At 35.3% G+C, this 25327-nt stretch overlaps 1 protein-coding gene across 1 annotated transcript; it reads left to right on the top strand.

Annotated features, from left to right (window-relative positions):
* The first annotated feature begins 1372 nt into the window (after positions 1-1372).
* Positions 1373-24572, top strand: LOC121424833 (cell division cycle protein 27 homolog). The gene is made up of 20 exons (XM_041620638.1): positions 1373-1554; positions 6266-6341; positions 6594-6741; positions 7211-7336; positions 8427-8524; positions 8961-9139; positions 9737-9945; positions 10447-10549; positions 11474-11592; positions 12213-12294; positions 12997-13231; positions 13462-13634; positions 13972-14124; positions 14716-14796; positions 16375-16502; positions 16916-17033; positions 18323-18451; positions 18960-19034; positions 19396-19570; positions 21910-24572. The coding sequence occupies exons 1-20, from the start codon at positions 1531-1533 to the stop codon at positions 22011-22013; spliced, it is 2535 nt and encodes an 844-aa protein (XP_041476572.1). The 5' UTR covers positions 1373-1530; the 3' UTR covers positions 22014-24572.
* Positions 24573-25327: the final 755 nt, after the last annotated feature.

The following is a 25327-nucleotide window of genomic DNA, read 5'->3' as shown; positions in this document are numbered from 1 at the left end:
CCCCCTTCCACCCATAACAAATATTTGTTAGGAGACTTTGTCATGCATACACAAGTGAAGACCCCTTTTTGCTTGTAAAATTTTCCATTAGGAGTGAAGGCCTTTTGGGCGGCTTTTTATTTTTTTTGTACAAAATGCCCCCCTTTTGGGAAATCCTGGATCTGTCCCTGGTTAGTATATATCTTCACAAGTTAAAAATGCTCATGAAAAGAGAAACCAGTTTATATCTATTTCTCAGTCAATGTAAATTCATTTTTTTTTATGTGCCCCCCCCCCAAAAAAAAAGGATGAAAATCAAATACATGTAGGCATATAGGCCAAATAAGTGTTGTTCTGAATGCAATTTTATGAGACTTTAAAATATATTTGCCAGAATACTCGCCTCAGATTTTTCTCATTTGATTGAATTCAATTTAATTCATGTCTTCAAACCTTTCTTCATATACTTTTTAAAATTGAATTTCAGGAGGGAGTTATACCACTTGCCCCCCTCCCCAAAATCCAACAAAGTAGGCCTATAGAGTTGACCAAAATGATTTGTGATATGTTCTGGGCTCCGTAACACAAAGGTTTGCAATCAATCGCTAAATACCAATGACCAATCAAGATCATCGTTGCATGCACACTCTATTTAAAATACTGACCGGGAACCAATCAGCGCGGCTCTTTCATATTTGCAATTCATCGCAAACCTTTGTGTTATGGAGCCCAGATGTGTTACAACCATGCAGCTTCTCGATATGTTAAAAAAAACTTAAGTGATAAATTGCAATTATTTGACGGTCCATCAGGAGAATATATATATGGTTATCCCAGTCCTGACAAAGTTTTCTCGGTACAGTACACCACTGCTTCCATCCCCCTATCCTCTTCAGTCATGTAAGATTTTTTTCTTTTTTTAGGCACACTCCCCCCCCCCCCCCCCCCCCCCCCCCCCGCCTAAATTTCTTTTTAACTTATAAGCAGCTACAGAGACAGACAACTTTTTTTTGTTCATGATGTTATCTCATTGTTTTCACTTTTTCTACTCAGTTTTTCTTTTTTTCTCACATTCACATTCACAATCATTAACAAGAGAAAACAGGATATAATTAACCAAAATGAAACAAGTAAAGCTGACAAGGCCCTAACAGCTTGAGTTGGACCTTGCATTGATGTGGATCGATATCTCCAGCCACGGGCCGTACAAACCCTTTATTTGAGTTTAGGGTCTGAATGTGCAGCCTACTCATGCCATGTGTACTGAAGGCCCTACTTGCTCAAACAGCAAGTTTTGTATTTGCTAGTCTTTGCGTGGAGACACAGTTTTGTTGATCAGTTTCTTTTGGGGTCTGTGCCTGCAGACTACATACCATGCTCAGCAAATTCAATTTATGCGCATGCGCTGCTATTGCAGAATCCAAAATGGCGGAATACACTGTGATTTTAGACTGCGACTAAATTTGTAAAAAGGACATTTACAACAACTAATACTCACGTTAACGTCATTTGATAAGATAATAGCTGCGTAGAAATTAATTCGCCTTCATAATGGTAATTCAAGAGCCCGTTCAGGTAACTATTTTTCCCACCGTAATCATAAAATAACAAAATTTTGTAGTTCTTCCGTTGGCGTTTGTGCAGTGAATGTACCAGACTCCAGTGCAGTGTCTGTGACATTTATTTTCAGTGAACTGTCTGAATGACCGGTATCGTAACGAATCATTGTTGATGAGATGACTTGAGTCTGAGAGTGAGAATTGAGTTGAGATGATGAGTTGAATGAATAATGGATGTATATTGATGGATTAATGCATGGATGCAAAAAGCCGAAACCAAATGAACTGAGTGGTGCTGTCAGTGATGGGGTGTCCAAACTTGGACTTTTCAAAATTATTCATCAGGCTTAAAGGGGAAGTTCACCCTGACAAAAAGTTTATTGTAAAAATAGCAGAAAAAATAATAAAAAATATTGCCGAAGGTTTGAGAAAAATTTATCAAATAATTAAAAAGTTATTAGAATTTCAATTATTTGATTTGTGACGTCATATGCGAGCAGCATTCCTACATAGCGAATGGTAAAAAATCAACGAAATGTCATTTTCTCAGAAAATTGAAAATGGTTTTCACTGTAACTTTTGTATATCAATAGACAAATCGTTTCACACCCGATCATAAAAAGAAAGCAAAATTAAGTCACCAGGAACCATACAAAATTTGAAATTCATACATTTTATATTACATAACACATGGGGCAGCTGCTCGTTTATGACGTCACAAATCAAAAACTTTGAACTCTAATAACTTTCTTACTCTTTAACGGATTTTCCTCAAACCTTCACCAATATTTTTTACTATTTTTTCTGCTACTTTTACAACAAAGTTTTCTTCAGGGTGAACTTCCCCTTTAAGTTGAATTTGTTCACGTTCACATAGTCATAGACCCTAGTCATAATAAAAAAAAATCAATTCAAGAAATAGTTGCCATATTGACGGCAAGATCCTAAACTATAATCATGGACAAAAAGGAAATGTAGGTCAACTCAAGGAAATAAGTTAGGTACCAAATAAGTTTTAGGTACCAACGTTTGGATACAGAGGGGCAAATAAGTTGTGTATAACTTTATGCCTACTTCCAAGGTAAATTCCAAGGGGTTTTGCCGGTATCGCGATCTCAAAATTCTATTCTGTTCGGCACGCGGCAAATGTGCGCTGTGATGGAAAACCGTTCTGAAAAACTGTGACCGAACTTCACGGACCAAAGTTTTTGTGGAGATTTAAACAAAAACTCAAGCTCAAAAGTAGACCAAAGGCAAAAGCTCCAGTCTCTGTATTTTGGTTGTTCCGCTGAACTGTGTTGGCTCACTCACCAATACATACTGTAGACTGAAGAGCTTGGAGGCCCGTACGTATGGTAGGGGGTCCTAAAGCTACGCACCACTCATCGCGCATGCAGTTTTTATGGCAAATGCGCACTCTGTGTGTGGAACTGTGACTGCAGAATGACGAACGATTCCTATTCAATTTTTTCTACAGAGGCTGCCGTAAATCTTTAAATGCAGAGAAAACCAACAACTGTTTGGAATTTTGGAGTTATATTCGCTTTAATTTCATTTTATCCTATAATAATTTGAATTTATTTTAGAAACTGAGGCACAGGAAATACTATTTTTTTGCATGATAAATCGAGTGCGTAGCTTTATGACTCCTTCTACATCGGGCGGCAAAATCAAGAGGTGTTCGGAAAACACGGCGGGATTTTCGTATTAGTGAGTTTTGCGATATTTTCCTCTTGGTTAATGATCTTTAGAATGTTTGCCACAAATAAGTGAAATATAATTTGTTGAAATATGAAAATTGGGACAGTTTTTATTGTTTGAAAACAAAGTGCGTAGCTTTAGGTCCCCCCATCATACAGAAAACATTACGGTACTTTGAACGTACTGTATAGCAGTAACGTTAGATCTAACAGAAACAAAAGGCGGAAACCTGATTTTCCGAAATCTTGTTTTTTTTGCACATAAAATATTACATTATGAGAAAATTGCATCCATATTTACGAAAAAATGTATAAAATTCAGAAATATCTTACCTTCGACCGCAGTTACCGCTAATTCCTTTCAAACGATCCTTTCATTGGTCAACATACGTTGCCATCTTGTATGACATCATCATCCTTACAGACGTATGTACCAGTCACTATATCGCGATTTGTGCTGCTGCTTTGCTCTTGTAATCTACATGTACGTGCGTGCGTTCAGAACTTGTCGCTCGAATTGATTCGCCAGGATATCGAAAATTCTAATTGGAAAGCCTTGATAAAAGCACAACTCATTGAACGTAGGGGGAAGCAACAAACGGCTGCCATTCGTTCAAGATGATCTAATGTCATTTAGAATAAAAATGAATAAAAATCTATAAACCCGGTCACCCAAATTGGAAGAAATGATTACACATGCAGGCTCACACTAACACACTACCGTCAGTGAATGGGGATGATAGTAAAATGTCAGAAATTGATGAATAAATCCCTAGAAACTACGGTTATTCCTGTCTAGCTCAAAAAGTGACATATCATTTTATATCAGATTGATGGCAAAATGCTATAGAATCGGTTAGTACCACATTTAACTCACATTTTTGATAATTTCTGCTTGCAAAATGGTGATATCGTAATGCTTGTTGAGAATATCAGATTTCTTTCAAACGGGCGCTAACGGTGACAAATTTGCCGATCTTTAATCAATATTTTCAGGAATACTGAACTCATCCTAAACAAACTTACACCAAAGGGTAATTGCAGGTTGCTTTTCATGTTGAAGATGTCAGATTTTAAGGATATCGGATCGGCCATTTTTTTAGATAATGACTGTCTGCAAAGTATGGACACGCACAAAGTTTGGACTCACTGCCATAATATTCTGAATATGAGGCAGTTTTATCTTAATGATGAGGCAACCATAATTTGTGCACATTTTAAAATCATCTTGAAGTTGATTTTCAATTGTAAAAAAATTCCTAATTCACACAAAATTAATCAAAATCATAAATAACATCCAAAAGGCAAGATCCCAAAGTCAAATTCGCTTGACGGAATTATAAAATACATGTAGGTCAAGGGTTTTGCTGGTGTCGCGATCTCAAAATTCCATGGCGATCGACTAGGGCGTGGTCAGCTGTAAAGTGTCATACAAATGTGTGACCTACATGTAAATTTGCTCATGATCGTTTTGCAAAGCTTTAGAAACGAATTCAAGCAAAGTCAAGTTATATCAGATGGAGGTTAAAAAGCCATAAATTCAGTTGGTATCACATTTTACAATTACATGTACTTTTATTTAGAGATCTCTGCTTGCAAACTGGTCATTTCTTGATGCTTGTACATATGTAGAGAAGATCAAATTTTCCTTAAGCAGATGCAAAAGGTAACAAAATTTGCCAATGTTTTGCCAATATTTTCACAAACTGAGACATTACCTTCAAGAGAATTACTATACTGAGTAATTTTGGGCCCCTTTTTCTGATGTCAGTCTTTGTCTATAGATCTGCATAGCAGAGTGAGACTAAAGACCACGGCGGCGTCAACATCAAATCTTAACCTAAGGTTAAGTTTTTGAAATGACATCATAACTTAGAAAGTATATGGACCTAGTTCATAAAACTTGGGCATAAGGTTAATCAAGTATTACTGAACATCCTATTAGAGTTTCATGTCACATGTCCAAGGTCAACGGTCATTTAGGGTCAGTGAACTTAGACCATGTTGGAGGAATCAGCATCAAACTCTTAACCTGAGGTTAAGTTTTTGAAATGTCATCATAACTTAGAAAATATATGGACCTAGTTCATGAAACTTGGACATAAGTTAATCAAGTATCACCAAACATCCTGCATGAGTTTCATGTCACATGACCAAGGTCAAAGGTCATTTAGGGTCAATGAACTTTGGCCAATTTGGGGGTATCTGTTGAATTACAATAAAAATTTAGTTTTTGGATCTGATTCATGAAACTTGGACATAATAGTAATCAAGTATCACCGAACATCCTGTGCAAGTTTCAGGTCACATGATCAAGGTCTAAGGTTATTTAGGGTCAATGAACTTTGGCCGAATTGGGGATATTTGTTGAATTACCATCATAACTTTGAAAGTATGTTTGTCTAGTTCATAAAACGTGGAAATAAGAGTAACCAATTATCACTAAACATCTTGTACGAGTTATAGTAGTTTTCAAAGTCAGCACTGCTGCTATGTTGAATGTTGTCTGCGCACCTAATAATGAGTGAAGATTTATGAATTTCTTTTTACTTCACAAAATCTTTCAGTTAATTATGTTCCTTACATTATTAGGAGTATTAAGGTGTACCAAATATCTCATAAAAATTTGAAAGAAATATACAGTGTAGGATAATTATGATTTTCTTTGAAAAAAACCTTGGGCAGTCATTTTTAGATTGAAAAAAAATGGTACCCCATGTCTGCGCACCCATTCGCTTTACACACAATTCAGGGATTTCAATGAGAAAGCCTGCTCATTATAATTTCATGTATTATATTCATTCTCATTTCTGTCTCAAAAGGGAGGGGGGTGGGTGATTGACTTTTTTTGTACAGGCCATCCTCCCCTCTCCCCGGTCCCCCTGGGATTTACAGAAGCGAATGGTCACTGCAACTTCTTGTCTTGGTTGCATACATACATTTTGCGCAGTGCAGTGCAAGTCTGTGACTCTCACACGCAGCACATCTTAATTTTCATGTCCTATTCACGTTTCTTTCCTTATTCAGGCGGCCATCTGGCAGTGTTTAAATCATTATGCCTACGAAGATGCTACCTTTCTGGCAGAGAGACTGTATGCTGAAGGTATGTGTGTTGAAATACAATTTGTCTAGATGTAAGGGCAGTTTATCCCCTGAAATGTAAAAAAAAAAAAAAATGAAAAAGACTCAGTAAGTTGCAAAATGGTCCAGGTAAATTATCTGTAAGTACCTATTTCATTGATTTTTTTTTTCATGCAATTTATATTGAGAAATAGATATTCCTGAAGTGTATTATGTACACCCATTGTTTTTTACCCCCTAACCATACATGTATATGACATTTTGTTTGTTTTAGTTGGGTCAGATGAGGGTCTATTCCTCCTTGCCACCTGTTATTACCGGTCAGGCCATCCAATGAGTGCCTATACCTTGCTACAGACCAAAGGCTGTCCGACTCCAGCTTGCAGATTCCTCATGGCCAGATGCTGCCTGGATTTAGAGAAGTAAGTATATATTAAAAAACTAGAAATTTAGGTATTATATTTAAGAAAGAGTTAAGAAAGAATAATACAGAAATTCACACATTATTAGTTGTAGTCATTTGTCAGATTACCTATTTTTATATATATATATATCATTACTGTCCATTACCAGTGTAGTACACTGTATAGCAAGTTAATTTTTACATAATGAGGGTTTGTGTGTTTCATTTAGACTTATTTGCTCAGTCATGTTGTGATTCCACATAATATTTTACAACTTTAGTCATTCATTCTGATTCAGTGGTGAACATGCCTTATTTTATGGTTAATCATATTGTTTATAAACATGCACAACTCTGAAGTACACATTTTACCAATTGTGGGAATGCAGATATGGAGATTATTAATATGCATATTTCATTGTAATATTGCCAATTATTTTTGCCTTGTTTCTATTATCACTATTATTAAATTCTTTTTTTTTTTTTAGGCTATCTGACTGTGAAACAGCATTATCGGGGTCACCAATAATGAAGCCTAATACGTGTGATGATGTTGTATCATTTTTTAAAGAATCAGCACCTTATGCACTCTCAGTACTAGGAAAATTATGCAGGTAATATGCGGCCCCTGGTAGCACAAAGCTTATTAAGGGTTTTAGTGCTGATTTTCATGATTTATTGCATTGATCATTATGTGCAATCATCAAGTGTATGATTAATTACTACTAAGCTTTGTGTTATGGGCTTTTTAATTCCAACCCAGGTTCCAATGCCAAACTTGAAACCACCTGTTGTGGTAATTGTACCGGTGATATGCTGAAAAATCACTGAAAACAAGTTACCATTTTCATCAGGTCCCAGTATATTTTCCCAGCTTTGTTTAATTATTGAGTTTGAAATGGAAAGTGATTACATATATGCCTTGTGTGAAACCTGCCTACCATTTAAAAAAAAATGTAATGAATAATTAACTACAGTTTTATTGTATTTAGACCGTATTAGAATGTACAGTGGTAATTTTCGATGGAATATTCACTTATGAAATGATATTTTATGAATATTTAAATTATAGTGCATATATTTTTAGAGTATCATATTCAGCGAACAAGAAGGTCAATAAGGGTGTGTTGAATGTTGATTTTTTCAAAACGCAGAACTTAATCATGATCATCGGTGCACCATACATGTACACAGTCAAAAATTTAAAGCTAATTTATACGTTGATTGTCTGAATATCCCCGTCCTCATCAGCGCAGCGTATAGCGCAGTTTGACTCGTCACAAGTATGGTCAATTCTTGCACATGCTTTTCAAAATAATGTGTGAGCTTTCACTGCAAGAGCACATTTAAAAAGACGTTTGAAAACTCAATTGATTCAGTGTCGCATTTTGTTGCATTCGCAATGCTGATCCTCTTTCAAAACACACCTTTTTGGCTTTTAAATTTCCTCTGAATCTTATGTTTAGGACAGTGAATATTGAGCAATGATCACACCCTTTGTATCTCATTATATCCGTGTTGTGTAATTGCCTTTTGAATAATGATTTATGTTGCTGTTGAATTTGAAAATCAACACTGAACACACTGTAAGTCAGTCAGGGGAAGACATTGCTTCTTTTCTTTTGAATACTGTTTATATTTTTGATAGTGCAGTTATTACTTTGCTTGTGGTCATAAACATTTTACTTCCTTGTATTAATGCAGTGAAACAGAAAGGTTATCTAAATCAATAGAGGCACACAAGCTAGCTCTGAAGCACAACCCTTTCCTGTGGAGTTCCTTTGAGGCAATCTGTGATTTAGGTAAGGCACTTTTACAAGTCTCCCAGCCACTTTTGGCTTCATCTTTTAACAGGAAGTGACTTTTTCTTCTGACTTCATTTCTTATAATAAAAAACAATCAGGAAAGTCATGCATGTGGTGATGCTACAAAATGAATAACAACTCTTATGCTCTAGTCTAATAATTTACCCTCCTATTCTTGCGGCTGTCAATATTTCCAGCAAGTTGATAATGCTGGATTGCTAGTATCATGGAAAGGACAAAGTTATATAGAAGGACAGTAGCTGCAATAGCTTTCCCCAATCATCTTCTAAGATTGACTTTTTGAAAAGGATGAGTGAAATCGATAAATATCTCTTTTATGTGACAGGTTTCTGTAGCATAAACATTGGGTAATAAGTGTTAACTTTATGTAGCTATTTAATCTTTTTTTTCTTCCACCCAAATCAACCTAAAGGTGAGAAGGTCGATCCCGAAAAGACGTTTCACTTCGTTTCCACACCGACTGTTACAACGACACCCAATCAGCAAGATTCCTACCCCATCTTGGACACAGAGAACATGGGTGGGACCGGGCACCTCAACACATCAGCAACTGAAGTACATGTAACACCAGTACCATCAGAAACACCTCAGGTAGTACCATGAACCATTAAGAATGCTTGTTATCCTATAAATAGGTTTTGTTGATGAAGATACTTTTTAAACAAGATAGGTGAATGTTGTGATCTCAGTTCAATTTCTAAAAATGCAGCATTTCAGAGGAAAGACTATCTTATTTGATACAGCACTTTAGTAGCCTTTTTTCCCCTTTACATTTAATTTTCATGAGTAATAGCAGCATTATTATTCCAATATTACTAATCAGATCGGGTGTTAAGAACTTTTAGATTGTTTTAGCACACCAAAAGTGAAAGCAGAGGTTGTTTACTCTGTTTTTAAGGTACGACTTTTGGTAATAGATTTTTTTTGGATAAATCAACTTTATGGCCTCTCATCATCGTTGATGAGTAACATTATGTGTTAAGCAAAATAAATGCCTTTTCACTTGTGTTCATCATCTTAAACCTTTTTTTAAAATCCTGTATATGTTGTTCTCTGCACTTACTTGACAAAAATAAAAGAATATTTTATGAAAGCCTAAAGAACTCCTTAAACCATGATCTACGTATAGGCTCAATCAAATGAATGCGGATGTTGAAATAACAATGTTCTTTTTCTTCTCTGGATTAGGACCAACTGATTACCCATCTCTCTGGTATCAAGCCTCTACCATTGACCGCTCCCGATTTCAATAGTGACCCTGGTGTTACCCCTGACAGCATGATAACACCCTTCACTATACCCAATGCACCCCTGTCTTCCAGGCAATCTCAAGCCAGGATAAGTAGACTACACCTCTCTTCCACCTCATCATCACCATATAGTCCTCTTACGCCAAGGTGTGTGAAAAATGTTTAAATTCCCCTTAACTAGTTTGAATATTATGTTGAGGAAATTAATATGTTGCATGTCATGTTTACTTTTTGGTTAGGTAGAGGTGCTTTGTGACAGCTTGGTCAGTGATTGGACATGATGTTTTATTGAGTAACCTATAAAATTAGAGAAGATGTAATCATGTAGCATATTTCAGGGAAAATATGTCAACAATCAATATGCTGTTTCAATGAACAAGGAAATGTATCCTTACATGTATTTGCACTATATATATACAAGTAACTCTACCTATAAAGTATTGGGAACCCTGATATATTTTTTTCAAATTTGACTGAAAGTAAATAATGCATGCTTTCAATACTGTGGTCTGAAATATTTTACTACATTTATGTGGTTATTCCAATTTGGAATGTTAACCTACAGAAATGTAACTGTATCTTCATATCTAGGTATTGACTTTATACTACAATCAACTAATTTTCTGTGCTTCATATTTTTTATTGCAGCTTTGGTGTTTTACCTCTAGATACACCCAGTCCTACCCCTGCCAATCAAACATCATTTACAGGAGATAGTAATCTACCTGATGCCAAGGCGCCCATCAGGAGAGTGAGTATAACACATATCCCTCCACCAAACTGTTAAGACTCATTGTTGATTTTGTGGAGCAAGGTATGAATTTGACATAACTCTTTCCTTGTGTCGGTATTGTGGCTAATCTTATTTTGGTCGCTACAATTTTGGTGCACATCTTACAATTTGGTAATGTACAAAGTTAATAGGATATACTTGCATTGCAGTGCAAATCAGTTTATGAGACTTTCTCACGAGGTCTATAACTAATCATGGGGTGTATTATAGACAGACCTGCCAACCAGTACGTTTTAGGCATATATTAGTTTTTTTTTTTTTTTTTTTTTTTTTTTTTCAAAATCATAATTTATTGAAAAAAATAATCTCTATATGCCTCTGTTCATAAAACCTACACAAATATGGTTATTAGATCAATGTAATTTCAGGTAACTTGTTTTTTTTTTTTCAATCATTTTGTTAAAACCAGGGTGAAGATGTCCACATGTTTCAATGTTTTTTTTTTCATCTGCAAGAGCAGTGCACATTTTAGCTTGCATGCAGCTTGAGCGCCGCGATGAGCGAGTGCGCCAAGCATTTTATTATGAAATACACTTTTTTGGGGGAAAATACTTTTTTTTCTATCACAGAAGACAGTTTTTCATTCCCAGAGGTTGGCAGGTCTGTATAAAAATGATTGTTCAATGTGAATTCTTCAAAATGCTTGTGGTAGACAACAGTCATCCCAAAGATTAAGGATTGACAAAATTTGGATGCAAATTAGGCTGCAAAATGGGTAGAATCACCCCTCATTATGGGTCATGTTCTATGCTGTTGTGGAGTATTGTTCAAACTTTTAGACAAATCCTTTAAAAACATTGATGTATGATCTTCCCACAACTCTTTAATGTGTTCTAAGAAAGTATAATCCATATTGATTTGAATATATTTTTCTTTTCCAAGGTGATAACGAGAAGAGGCCCACAAGGTATCAAACCTCCTGTATTCAGCCAATCGGGTAACAGCAGTAATACCAAAGACCCCGCCCTCACCTCACTCCAGCAAAGTCCTGCCCCGGCTGGGTAAGAACACACAAATCACCGTAAATGACCCTCAAGAATTTATCAAAATTCTTGATGCAAATTCTAAATATGAATCCCCAACCATCGATCAAAGATTCCCAGACAAATTTTGTTATATATTTTTTTTCAGTGTTTTCCATGTCTTTCAGTAACTTATCCATTATGTAACACTTCATTGTATGGCATATAAGAGAATTTATTTCACAGGGGCAGACAGCCTTATTTTCCCTTTTTTTTTCAACTGATAAATTGGTATGTTTTACCCTTTCTTTTTTAATTGAAAGGCATTGCAGTGATATTCTGTGATTTCTATCGATGTATTTTATTTGTATGAACAGGTATATGATTGCATGCATTTTATTAACATTGTAATGACCTGTTTTTATATGAATATGAAAATAAATGATCAAACAAAAATACAATTAAAAAATCTGTCTCCCTATAATTTCTCTGTTGTGAGACTGTATGTCTATTATGCCTAACATAATCATTTTATATACATTGTTATTTTAGCAAGTTACAATCAATCAATTGTGTAATATGCTATTTGAAACACTCCTCTGCATATCACAGTGTGAATGGCTGAAGAACCTCTATTTTATTTTTCTATTCATATACAGATCTGCAGTACAACTACTCTTTCCATCAGCTCATGGGGTCAGAAGAAGTTCTCGTCTGTTCAGCAATGCTAACTCAGTTAAGGTGAGTTTATCTTGCATCTCAACCAAATTGTTACATTTGTGCATGTTCTGTTAATGCTTCAGTTCTATCGTGTGAAGTTCATAAGGGAAAGTGAAAACAAATAGACAATGACATTGGTTGGTAGGGTATGACTGACAGTGCTAAGCCCCTCAATTATCGCCATTGATGCTAATATCTTGGAAAGAAAGCATTTGAGGTGATATCTAAATTTGTAAGGTTTTAGTGCACATTACATGCCATGCATGTGAAGATACCCATGTGAATTCAATTAAGGTAGAGAAATCATAACATTTTCGTCAATTTATTTTACTGAAAATGAAAAGTGACTCTCACTGTGTAATCTTAAGCAGCCATGTTAGGCTCTCTTAAATAATTGAGTTGCGAGATTCAATCCAGTCCTGTTCATTTTAGGAATTCATCTATTACTAATAAGACTGAAAAACTACCATATTTGAGTCGAGTGTTAAAAGGTGTTATGCAAATGCTCCTGAAGATTTTCTAAAAAAGAAGCATTTCAGGTTTGAGTACCTTTTCACGACCTTTCTTTATTATGAAAGACGAAAGATGTACCATGAAGCCTCTTCAACAGTTCTACCATGAAAATCTTCAGAAGTCACACAGATGTTGTGTATGTCTGTCGGGAGTTGTTTATTTGAATTCACTATAAAGTTTGGTTGTTTTCGCCTTCTTCTAACTTGACAGGAAAATACAAGTGCAACAACCAAGACCACCGCCAATAGAACGAAAACGGGTGTTAGTAAAGTGCAGAAGGGAAAGACGAGAGCAAGAACAACAAGAAGTTCAACAATTACGAAGCCTCCAGATACAGATGATATAACAAAGCTAGAAAATCAGAAATCAAATGAACTCAATAAAGCCAATAATGCTGCTGCTAATTTGCAGCTCCAGATCGCTGACATGCAGAAGACATCAGCAGGTAACAATGTCACACGCTTTGTACACTCTTCGTCTTTGTGTAGTACTTGTATTTATACATAATTCTAACCAAAATGCTCTCTACAACTGCAGGCAAAAGCAAGATTATAGATAAATCTTGTATAAAATTTGATGATTTTGATAAATCACACCCCTCTTGAAGATTTGTTATATAATAATGATGAAGTCAAAGTTTGAAGGTGTTCATGATATTGTTTTTTCCATGTGCAGAGGGTCTTCTTCGCTTATTACGGGACGTTGGCAAAGCATACCAGGCTCTTAGTCGGTATGACTTGAAGAAAGCAGTAGAGCTCTTTAAATCCCTTCCACCTCAACACTACAATACAGCATGGGTGCTATGTCATGTTGGCAAGGCATTGTTTGAGATGGCTCAATATCATAAGGTAAACTATTTTCATATAGAGAGAAAACATCTCATTCTGACAGTAAATTCGTTATCTAATGTGATTTTTTTTTCTTTACCACCCACCTCTTTCTCAAATAGTAAAAAAAAAATATGATAAAAATGTGGTGATTCAGTTTTCAGTGATCTTGCTCCATTCATGGTAAGAATGTGCTATACTTTTCTCTTTTTTTTAGACAATTAACATATTAATTGATAATCCCTTTAATGTCATCAGAAAACTCATTTATAACTTATGTAATTTTCCATAGTTGAAACACTTCTTCAGCCAATTATAGAATTCATATTTTGTTTGTTTTTCTTGTTTTGTGTTTTAGGCAGAGGCAATATTTTCAGAAGTACGGAAACTAGAACCCCACCATCTAGGTTATATGGAGATCTACTCAACAACGTTATGGCACTTACAGAAGGAGACTGCACTGTCTGCCCTTGCACAAGACCTTACCGATTTCAATCCAGAGTCTCCTCAGGTGAGATGAAATTCAATATAGATTATTGTTGCATAACGTTTATGATGAATCAGCTTGTATGTCAGGCTTGATGCATCATGTCTGTATTTACCGACATTAGTTCCCTGGTCATATTGTAGCTTGTGTGTATACAATTATATGCACTTCTGGAATTCCCTCGGAAGCGTTCCAGCAATCGCTACTGTTTGTTTTATTTCACATTATACTGGATACTTCCCATTTAACACGTGGCTTAAGAGTGGCAAAGTGTAAATTAATCATGTCTTGCCAAAGGGGGTAATGCTGCATTGTGATTTCAACACATGACCCAGTCTTAGGGGAGATTTTCAGAAGAATCTTTCATTGGTTTTCGTTGACAACTGTTCAAAACTAATGCAATTCTTGTGCTGATCAGCTTAGAACAATATTTTCTCTGAAAATCACAGGCATGATACTACAATTATGTGGTGCTGACTATATTGGCTTTCTGAGTATAATTGCTATCATTAATACTAAAATTTTATATTGATGTGACAGGTCTATCTTATGGAAATCTTGATGTTACAAATTTGCTGTGGTTACACTTTCTTCTTTTATCAAAAACATATTTAGGCCTGGTGTGCAGCTGGTAATTGCTTCAGTTTACAAAAGGAGCATGAATCTGCTATCAAGTTTTTCCAAAGAGCAATACAGGTAGGTCATCAAGCAATATTCATCTTGTAAATTAGGCCCGTTTGAAAGTCCATTTTTGATGCACGTGTACACGGCGTGTTTTTCGGTCGTGTACACGTGTACACGTTGTAAACACTGAGTGAGAGTGAGTTACAGTATGTTTTCAGTGTTTCCTACATGTAGCCTAAGTCACGGTTTTAAAGCTTACCTGAGAAGTTAGAAGTATCAATCCACAAAAATTGGTGCAATTAAAAAGTTTACTCAGCGTAGCAGCGCATTAAATTAATAAAGAATGCAAAAGTAAATCAGTGCAGGGCCCTAGTTAACGCCGACGTTCGTTGCATGCGCATTTTGCATACTGTACCGTACATGCATGCACAGATCGCTGCAGAATTAAGTGTAACTGAAGTTATCGATTGATTTTCATTATTTTATTGCCAATTTGAGGAGCGTGTGTTTGTAGGCTTGTAGCATATGTTTATGAGCGTATAACACAGTAACTGGAGCAATGATCGCTGTCGCAATTGGTGATCCTCAAATTGGCTCTAAAAGTGATTGAAGAACGCTTTCGAGAGTCTCGTTAGGTGTAATACGCTCATACACCTGTGCTACAAGCCTACAAACACACGCTCCTCAAATCGGCAATAAAATAATGAAAATCAATCGGTAACTTCAGTTACACTCAATTCTGCAGCGATCTGTGCATGTATGTACGGTACAGTATGCAAAATGCGCATCCAACGAACGTCGGCGCTAACTAGGGCCCTGCACTGACCGGAGCATACCCATTTCGTGTGGTACAAAAACTTGAGTCTCCACAATAAATGTGGATTAAATCGGCGATTTTGGAAGGTTAATTGAAATATATTGACATATTAGTGATTAAAACATGTGCAGTGTCTTAGAACTAAGAATTAATGTGAGGCTGTGAGCTTGTTCACTGACTTTACAGTCCCACGCAAGCTTTATGCAGATGCTACCGTGTACACGGTGATGGAATTTTGTACACGTGCACTGACTTGACCGTGCGTGTACACGTGTACCCGAAACAGGGCCTATTGTAAATATGCAGAGAGATTATTTGGTGTTCATTCAGGCCTTGCCATTGCCGTCCATATATGACTATCAACTTATTACTGAGAGATAATCCTTGCCCACTTTACAATGAGAAGGATTTTCACACCCTTTGAAATTTACATTTGAGAAATGAGGGATTAAAGTTTGTCACCCTTTTGAAACACACAAACTTTCACCCAATTACAAAGGTGAAGAAAAAAATAGAATATACAAACTCTGTACAGGAAGGCAATGCCCCCCCCCCCTGCACATCCAAACCACATCTTTTTAATTGTTAACATTACAAGAGCGAGCTTACTTTATTGAAGATCAAAATGAGAGCAATTTAGGGGTCATTAGAAAAAAGATTTTTTTTTTTAAAGTAAATTGATTGCTGCACCTTATTTTACTGTAAAATATAGAAGGAAAGTATACCTGTAGGTCTACTCTTTCAGAAAGTACCTTTCAAAAATACATACAATTAGAAGTCTCCTTGTACTCCTTGTTTCCAACTTTCAAAACCATTTTCTGTCCATTATCCAGGTTGATCCCAAGTTCGCCTATGCGTACACGTTATTAGGACATGAATATGTAGCTACAGAGGAGTTGGACAGGGCCATGGCATGCTTCAGAAATGCTATAAGGATAAACCCTAGGCATTATAATGCATGGTGAGTTATCAAATTCTATACATATACGATGGGGTTGCTGTCTTTAACACAATATCCTATTTACATATATGTTATTTTTTGCTTTGTAACTATATTGTATTTCAATTTTGTACATTGACCTTTTCACGCTTTCCTGCTGGACAATATTTTCATGTATATTTATTAATTAAAAAAATTGGAAAAGAAAAAAAAAATAGAAAAAAGTAATCTTAATTTTTCAACATATTTCACCCTTTAGGCTTTTGTTTTGTGTACTGGTACAAAAAGTAAAACTGTTGAATTTTTTTTAGCCTGAATATGCAATGTGGAGCCATTTACTTGCTGTGTAGTCAAGGCTGTGAATCATCTATGTAATGTTATTTCACTCAAGATTCATATATGAATCCTGGTTTTTAAAATCTTTCTGTCTCCAGGTATGGTACTGGTATGATATATTATAAGCAGGAGAAGTTTGCCCTTGCTGAGATGCATTACTGTAAAGCACTTGCCATTAATCCTCAGAGTTCTGTACTACTCGTTCATATAAGTGTGGTAAGTATTATTTACTTTACTTGGATTACTTTATTATATTAGTAAGCTTTTGTCAGTAATTCATATCATCAAGTTCATTTGATTTGGGAATAATTTTAAGGTTTGTTTATTTTTCATTTTTTACCATTTTTTCTTATGTATCAACAGTAAAGAACAAAAGCTGACCATATTAACAGAAGAAATTCAATGTGCCAATCCAATAGTTCGTTCCATATTCCATCAAATAAACAATTTAGATTTAGAAGAGCAAAGAAAGAGGCAAATGAATGTATAAGAGGGAAAATAAATATAATGAAAGGAGTATGCTTTATATATGACCCTTGAATGATTTTATTAGACTTGTTCATGTTGTCTATATATAGCTGGGCCCTGTCTCACAAAGAGTTACGTTTGATCTGATCAACCTTAAAGGGGAAGTTCACCCTGACAAAAAGTTTATTGCAAAAATAGCAGAAAAATAATAAAAAATATTGCCGAAAGTTTGAGAAAAATTCATCAAATGATTAAAAAGTTATTAGAATTTCAATTATTTGATTTGTGACGTCATATGCGAGCAGCATTCCTACATAGCGAAGGGTAAAAAATCAATGAATTGTCATTTTCTCAGAAAATTGAAAATGTTTTTCACTGTACCTTTTGTATATCAATAGACAAATCCCTTCACACTCGATCATGAATAGAAAACAAAAATAAGTCATACAAAATTTGAAATTCATGCATTTTATATTACATAACACATGGGGCAGCTGCTCGTTTATGACGTCACAAATCCAAAACTTTGATCTCTAATGACTGTCTTACTCTTTAACGGATTTTCCTCAAACCTTCACCAATATTTTTGTTATTATTTATTTTTGTTATTATTTTTTCTGCTGTTTTTACAACAAAGTTTTCTTCAGGGAGAACTTCCCCTTTAAGTATATGGAACTCCATCAATGTCATTAATTTTTTTCTTCAGGAAATTTGCATAATGTCCTTTGTAAACAATAAGAAGCACACTGAATTTTCAAGAAAAATATGAATATATGAATATACATCATATCTAGAAAATATTCTAAAAACGTGTATTTTCCTAGATGATGGCATTGCTGGCTTTCCATAGTTTTGGTCGATCAATCGTAACTCTTTGTAAGACAGGGCCCTTTTGCTAAGATAAAAAGCCCTAAGCTGAACTGATTGTTTATCAGATTTCATTCCCATATTATTCCACATTAATCTGAATAGTACTTTAGTAGTTATGTTGAATAGACATTTGCTATTGTTTTTTTTCTCTCTCTCTGTAAAACCAGGTTCAACATGCCCTTCACAAGTCTGAACAGGCCCTTGCTACTCTAGCCAAAGCTGTACGCCTTGATTCAAACAACCCCCTTTGTAGGTTTCATCGTGCTTCAATATTATTTGCAACTGAGAAATACCAGGTATGATGCTTCATCTAACATTTTTATTATGAAATTTTTGAAAGTCTTAAAAAGATGATGGTCCACTCCAACCACTAGTATTAGCAGGTCATATGAAAGATGGAGATTGGCAAATAAAGGTTCAAGAGCATGCAGTGCGAATCAACTTTAATCTGTGTTCACACATGGAGGACAATTCTAAATTTGATGATGGTGGTGGTAGTGACGGTGGTGATGATTGCGATGATGATGGTGGTGATGGTGATGATAATGATGGTGGTGATGATGGTGGTGATGGTGATGATGATGATGGTGATGATGATGGTATTTCATGGTGAGGATGATAATATTTATGATATCAATGATGATCATGATTATCATGATGATATTGGTGATGATGATGATGAATATGATGATATTGTTGATGATGATGATGGTGATGATGATGATAATGATGATGTTGATGGTGACGATGATGTTGATGAGAATGTGAATGAGAATGATAATTTTGCAACTGCTATCTTTACAGGATGCCTTGAAAGAGCTAGAAGAAATGAAACAGATGACTCCATCAGAATCATTAGTCTACTTCCTTATAGGAAAGGTATGTGTCCAACAAAGCTCTCATACCAAAAAAAAATATTTGATATCTATATTTGTTTGATATTTTATCAATTTCTTTCACCTAAAAAGATAACAGTTGGGTGCGTTTCCACCTCATAGTAAGAAAAAAAAATCATAACAGTAAACCTCACCGTAATCTTTATCCTCACATTATTTTACTTCCCAAAACATGTACATGTAATATCTACTGAAAAATGAGATCAAGAGCAAATGTCTGGGATAATCCCTGCTAGCATGGAGTGTTTTCTTCTACAGGTCAAAAAATGTACTAGTTTATTACCAACACTCCAAAGCCTTAAATACTGTATTTACATGTAACAGCTATCTTCTTACATTTACAGGTATACAAGAAACTAGGTCAAACTCATCAAGCCTTGGCAAACTTCTCATGGGCCCTAGACCTAGATCCTAAAGGAGCCAACAGTCAGATCAAAGAAGCTCTGGACAAGCATTACCTTCCTGAGGATGACGAACCAGCAGTTGCTGCTCTAGCTCAAGCAGACACACCCAGTCAAGGTATGTTAACTCTCAATATAATACTTACATTACCAAAGCAATTACGTTACAGAAAACACTTTGGATTCTATTTTTTTAAGGAGCATGATGAAAAGCATCCATAGCCCAAACTTGTTGAGGAGTGATTCATCTGGACCCGTAAACTCGCCTTCTGAATACCTACTTAGCCGCATTGAAATCAGTGTAGATTGGCCTTCATGTGACCATACCTTTGGCCATTTTAAACCATTTCATGTCAGATTTGATATTTGGCAGTTTATTTTTTTTGTCATTTGCTACTGACTTAGGGTCATAAAAATGCTGAAATTTAAATGAAACATGATGAGGACATACTGAATTACTCTGTATGCTGGAGTAACACCATGTACATCAATTCTTTACATCTGCATTTTTTGGGGGGAGGGGGGGTATTCCATCCTTTAAAAAAAATTATTTCATCAAATTAATGCTGAAATTGATACATTAAAAATATCATTCAATTTTCCTTTCATCATTTCAATTATCTCACAAAAACAAAACACTTTGGGCTGCTTCTTAACCCTAAATAGACTGGGCTATTTTGACGCCTAAGAAGACTGGGGGGGGGGGGCTGATTCAGCCCCCCTTTATGATCTCGGCCGTTGATCGCCCAATCGCGACAATAATTGGAACACATGTTACCCATGGCATTATCTACAAAACTATAACATCAAATTCTGCAAAAAATCTCATGTCTCATTTATTATGCTAATTTATGCATAAAATCATAAGTTTGCTCTAATTAATAAAATAATGCTTCTGAAATGCTAATATTTGTTTCACATACTCTAGAAAGGCATCTGATCAAATTGATTGAAAAAAATTCAAAATCACATTTATTTTCTTATGTATTCTATTGTTTTCAAAATTTCTTATGTATTTCTTTGTTTTTCGACTTTTTGTTTTTTATTGTTTTTTCAATGGAAATTGTCGGGGACTTTATTATGACCATAAACAAGATAAAATTAATTGATTTTAAGCAGTAAAAGGAAAAATAATGATACATTTATGAATTTTGGCTGAGAACACTATTTGCATTGGATTTGTACACAAATTCACGTTTTTGAGTAATTTGGGGTCTGCATGCACTTACGAAATGTTGCGTAATTTTTTGAACCGCGTACTTGGGGGTCACAATTATGGTCTCAAAAGTTGCGTGAGACTTGAAAGTAAAAAGTCAGCGAGCGACGCTGTCAAAAAAATTTGCACGGCAGATTTATCATGAAAAATGTCGAGGGGGGCTGAATCAGCCCCCCCCCCAGTCTTTTTAGGGTTAATAATCATCAAACGATTTTCGAACTGGAACACCCTCTTGAGTTAAAACACAAGTCAGCTGCTACAAAAGAAATCAGTCTTATCATGCATTGGCTTCAGTCACTCAATGACCTTGTTCAATCATTCTGCAAGATATGGGTGTGGAAGGTTTTTTAGAAAGGTCCAGTTGCCTCTTGTCCAATAGTAGATACATTATATCAATGCTTCTTTGAACAAACTGCAAGTTTTACACATCTTACCATTGGGATAAGCAGTAGCTGCAGTGAAGTCCTGCTCTGGCACTCAAGTCTAGTGTTTGTTGTCGTGTCAATTCATTGTTTTTTTTATGTGCGGTATATAACCATTTCTGCCGAGTTGGATGCATCCATCTTCCATTCTTTTATTGACAAGAATATTGCTGAGATGTATTCAGAGGTATTGGGTCATGTTTTTGGAAATGAGAAGATTCAATGCGAAGGCAGAATTTTTTATCTCGATATCCAATGGTTCACCATGGCGTTATGTAATTTCTTGTATGAAAACTTTTCCAAATGTCTTTTCTTTTTTTTTAAGAAGCGTATATGTGGGGTCAAACATGATGAGCATTTTACAGAGCCCATTTCTAAATGTTATAGATAGGTTTCATATCTTGGTTGAGATGGTTAGCAACAATTCTTGTCAATTATTTAGAATAGGCACTGCTGGGAATGGAAGCCATTAATCTTTTGAACATCTCCTGAGAAATTAAAAAGAGATGAAAAAAGGCATTCATTACATCACCTTAAAATATTTATGTTTACACTTACACACACACACCCAATTTTTTTTTTAAATGAGTCCTTGGTAATGTGTAACAAAACATGAAAATTAAATGTATAATTTGACAATTTCACTCTAGGATCATTATTGTATGTTTTTGGTGAATTGCTTGGAAATGGGCACTCCATACCCTGTCTTGATTGATCTAGGGTTGATGTAATCATTGGTATGAAAATATCCACCTTTCAGTTGAATATTATGTCTTACCAGGTTCTTTTTTACATCTCTTTTGATTCCAACATACATAGGAGGTGTTGAAGATTCTGATCCTACAGAAGACACGTCAAGGGATAGTATACTGGATGGAGAGGACATGCAACTCCAAGCTAATGAGAGTGATGAGAGTTTATGATCATCAACAAACATCTAAATGCATGCATGGGACCCGTGAAATTGAATATTAATGAGAATGCCCAACTTTGAATGGTTTTATGCAAGGACACAAACTGATGTAGCAATGATTTATGCAAACACGCCGATCATGCATGAAAATACCCACATTTGAAATGGGACGTGCAAGGCTAAATTGTCATGGGAGTCTCTGTGTGATCCTGCTCAAGCATTACTCATGAAAATATTAGTCAGATGGTAATCCAAACTTTTGAATGTGGTATTGTCCACCGTTGACTAGGGTAGCTGGATTTAACTCATACTTACTGCAATTGCCCATAGCCCCTCCTCCAATGTCCCTGCTTTCAGAAGGCCGATACCCCATTCTGCCACTATGCCCAGTTTGGTAGGTCCTCCTCTTCAAACCAATCCACCTCTATGAAATAGCATCCCCCTCATGCCTGGAGTGATAGCGTCAGATTGCCATGTATGACACCAACATGGCATCAGAAGTAATTAAGGTTGGAATTACATGAAGCATGCATAAAGAATCCAAACTAGGAATTCAACGTCAAGTTATCTCTCATTTCACTTGTGAAGCAGCCATATCATACCCAGAAGGAACTCAACCACACCCCTTTCACATCCACTTCCCTTGGAGCGTACCTGGGTGGGATTCTGAGATTCAGAGCTGCCCAGTCTTGCATATTGTCTGATCGATTTATTGTAAATGTGATGATTTCAACCTGAAAAACTACATGTACCAACTGTTCAGCATCTACCCAATTTCTCGTTAAATACCCTCGGAAAATTGAATACAGGTAATTTTGCTCAAGTTGAATCTATTGGGACCAAACAAATCTGTTCGACTTCAGACAAATTTGATTTCGAACACGCGTATAACAAGTTTTGCATTATCTGGTTGAAGAAATTGCTTGGACTCTGGTAAATATTTGACTTACAGAGGGTTGATTTATGCAAATTTACCTGTGTTTCTGTTTCTTGCTCTGTTCTGTGATTTCTCTTGGGTGGCATGGGTGTCATGGAGTTGAAAAAGTAGTGTCTTATGATACACATGTTTAGCAATTCTAGTGAGAGACTCATGTTCAAAATATAACTACTTATTTTAGATATCATTTAGGTGATATAACATTTAAGAAGTTGCATTATGTATCCGCTAAAAGATGGGGGACAAATAACATAGTTATAAAGGTGTATGACTCTGATATTTTTACAGTAACTGGTGTTATAATCTTGCTCTGATGGGGGTCTGTATACACAGACTATGTCATGAGTAAAAGAATAATCATGTTTTCATTGATTGAATAAGTTGGGTTGAGTTGTTTTGTCTCAGTTAACACTGACTTATGGAACTTGTGAATTTGATAAAGAAGAATTTGATAGAATATTTTTTGTTTTAATGACACTTTTGACATTGAGAAAGTGATAAATTTGCCTTTGATGTGACACAGAAGTTAGTAAGGGTAGAAACAGTCTATGTGAATTTGCTCGAAACCTCTCAGTTGAAATATTTAACTTTGAAGTTTTGAGCAAAATAACTTATGTCATCTTCATGTAAGATTATGTTCCTGTTTTTATTTCTTTGATATTCTTACTCTAATGAAATTATGACCTAATAAAATCAGCCTTCATTTCTATTTCCCCTGATGTATGAAATAAAATACTTGTATGGTCTACTGAGTCTGGTAGCCATCATGAATGTAATTTGGCCATAAGGAGAGTCTATTTTTCCATGTCCTATGAATATGTAAAACTTTTCTGAAATCCTATGAACAAGTTTTTGTTTAAAAAAAAACAAAAACATATTTTGGAGTTTACTGTTTCATAATTATTGTCAACCTGTTTTCCTTAAAAATTAACATATACATATAGTTTTTATAGGAACATTCATGGTGACTTCAAGAGGCAGGCATTCATTTGAAAATGATTGCCAGTCACTTTCCTATGTTTTAATATTTTGTGCTGTTACACTATTACCAGGTGCTACTTCCTTGGCTCTGTTAAGCTTCCATTCTTGACACTCAACAATATTTTTCTTCCTACATTTATCCATTTATCAGTTAATGAGACAGTTGATGATGTAGTTGAATGTTTTGTTAAATGACAAAGTTTCACTGTCACAGCAGGGATCAAGAACCCTTTTCTCTTTTGTCTTATATGTAGCTGTTAAACCAAACTCACAAGTTTGTGTCAAGTATGGATATTTTCTATCAATTTTTACCTTTGATTTGGGGGAAGGTTTTTGAGATATTCTCAGAAATAATTTTAAAGGTTTTGCAACATCTCTTTCACATAGTATGCCATTCAAGTATAATTTCCATTCTGTTAGGCATTCTCAGCCTAACAGGTTGTATAACATGGTATCGTTGTGGCAAGTAGCCTGGCAAAATAGGATAGTGTACATGTGTAAATATTGATGCTAATCGTATAGTAAACTTAATTGTACTGCAGAATATTATAAGTAGGATGATGGCAAAAGATTATTTACCATCAAATATATGTATCATCTATATGTGAAAATGTAATAAAAAATGAATCCATGGTAATGGTAAAATTTCATTTCCATACTTTGATTTTTATTTATGTGTGCTTAATCCTATCTCTTTTTACCTCACCTGGCAAAGTTGCAATCAATAATGAAAGTATATTGAAATCAATATTAGTTCAGGCTTCCTGAAATGACATGAGATTATTTTGATATTGAGTAGTACTAGTCAGATTTCATACTGTATCTCTCAAGATATTATTCAATATATTCCTTATAAAAATATTTATAGAGAATATCCTCCCATGGGTCATGTCATGCATCTAAATGGAGGGATAATAATCTGACAAGGTCAAAGGTCACAGATGTCACTGTATACCTAAAATGTTTCATTTTTGTAATAACCATAGAAACTTTCAAGGCGCCAACTTCAAACTTACTTCATGCATGCATTAAAATGGGCAGAATGCATAACAAAAAATAGCATTTGCTTGACAAGCAATCACATATTGAGCAACTGTTAAGCCAAAGGTAGACATCAAGTAAAAATGCATGTAAGCACTTTTTTGTTTGCCTTTTGCAGTCATGTGTACGGTACACAAAGAAAATATTGCTTAAAAGGGTAGAAATATTTTGCTAACATTCTCAAGGAACTGATAACAAAATAACAATATTAAAATATTGATAATTTGTTACCCCAGGCTGAAAGTAATATTACTTGAAGTTACAGGAAGACAAAACTCTGAATTTTCAATCACAATCAGAATAAAAAAGCGAAAAGATTTGGATTTGCATTATTTTGGTGAATCTGGGGACGTTTCAAGGAAGGA

This window comes from Lytechinus variegatus, chromosome 1 (genome assembly GCF_018143015.1).
Source record: "Lytechinus variegatus isolate NC3 chromosome 1, Lvar_3.0, whole genome shotgun sequence".
Taxonomy (NCBI): Eukaryota; Metazoa; Echinodermata; class Echinoidea; order Temnopleuroida; family Toxopneustidae; genus Lytechinus; species Lytechinus variegatus.
Note: the sequence above shows the minus strand (reverse complement) of the source record. Positions and strands in the feature narration are given on the sequence as shown.

Bases quoted from the DNA above. Each gene is read 5' to 3' on its own strand.
- LOC121424833 (XM_041620638.1), top strand. From the start codon at position 1,531: ATGGTAATTCAAGAGCCCGTTCAG. The intron at 1,555-6,265 runs GTAACTATTTTT...TTCCTTATTCAG, and splicing joins TAATTCAAGAGCCCGTTCAG to GCGGCCATCTGGCAGTGTTT. The intron at 8,525-8,960 runs GTAAGGCACTTT...ATCAACCTAAAG, and splicing joins TGAGGCAATCTGTGATTTAG to GTGAGAAGGTCGATCCCGAA.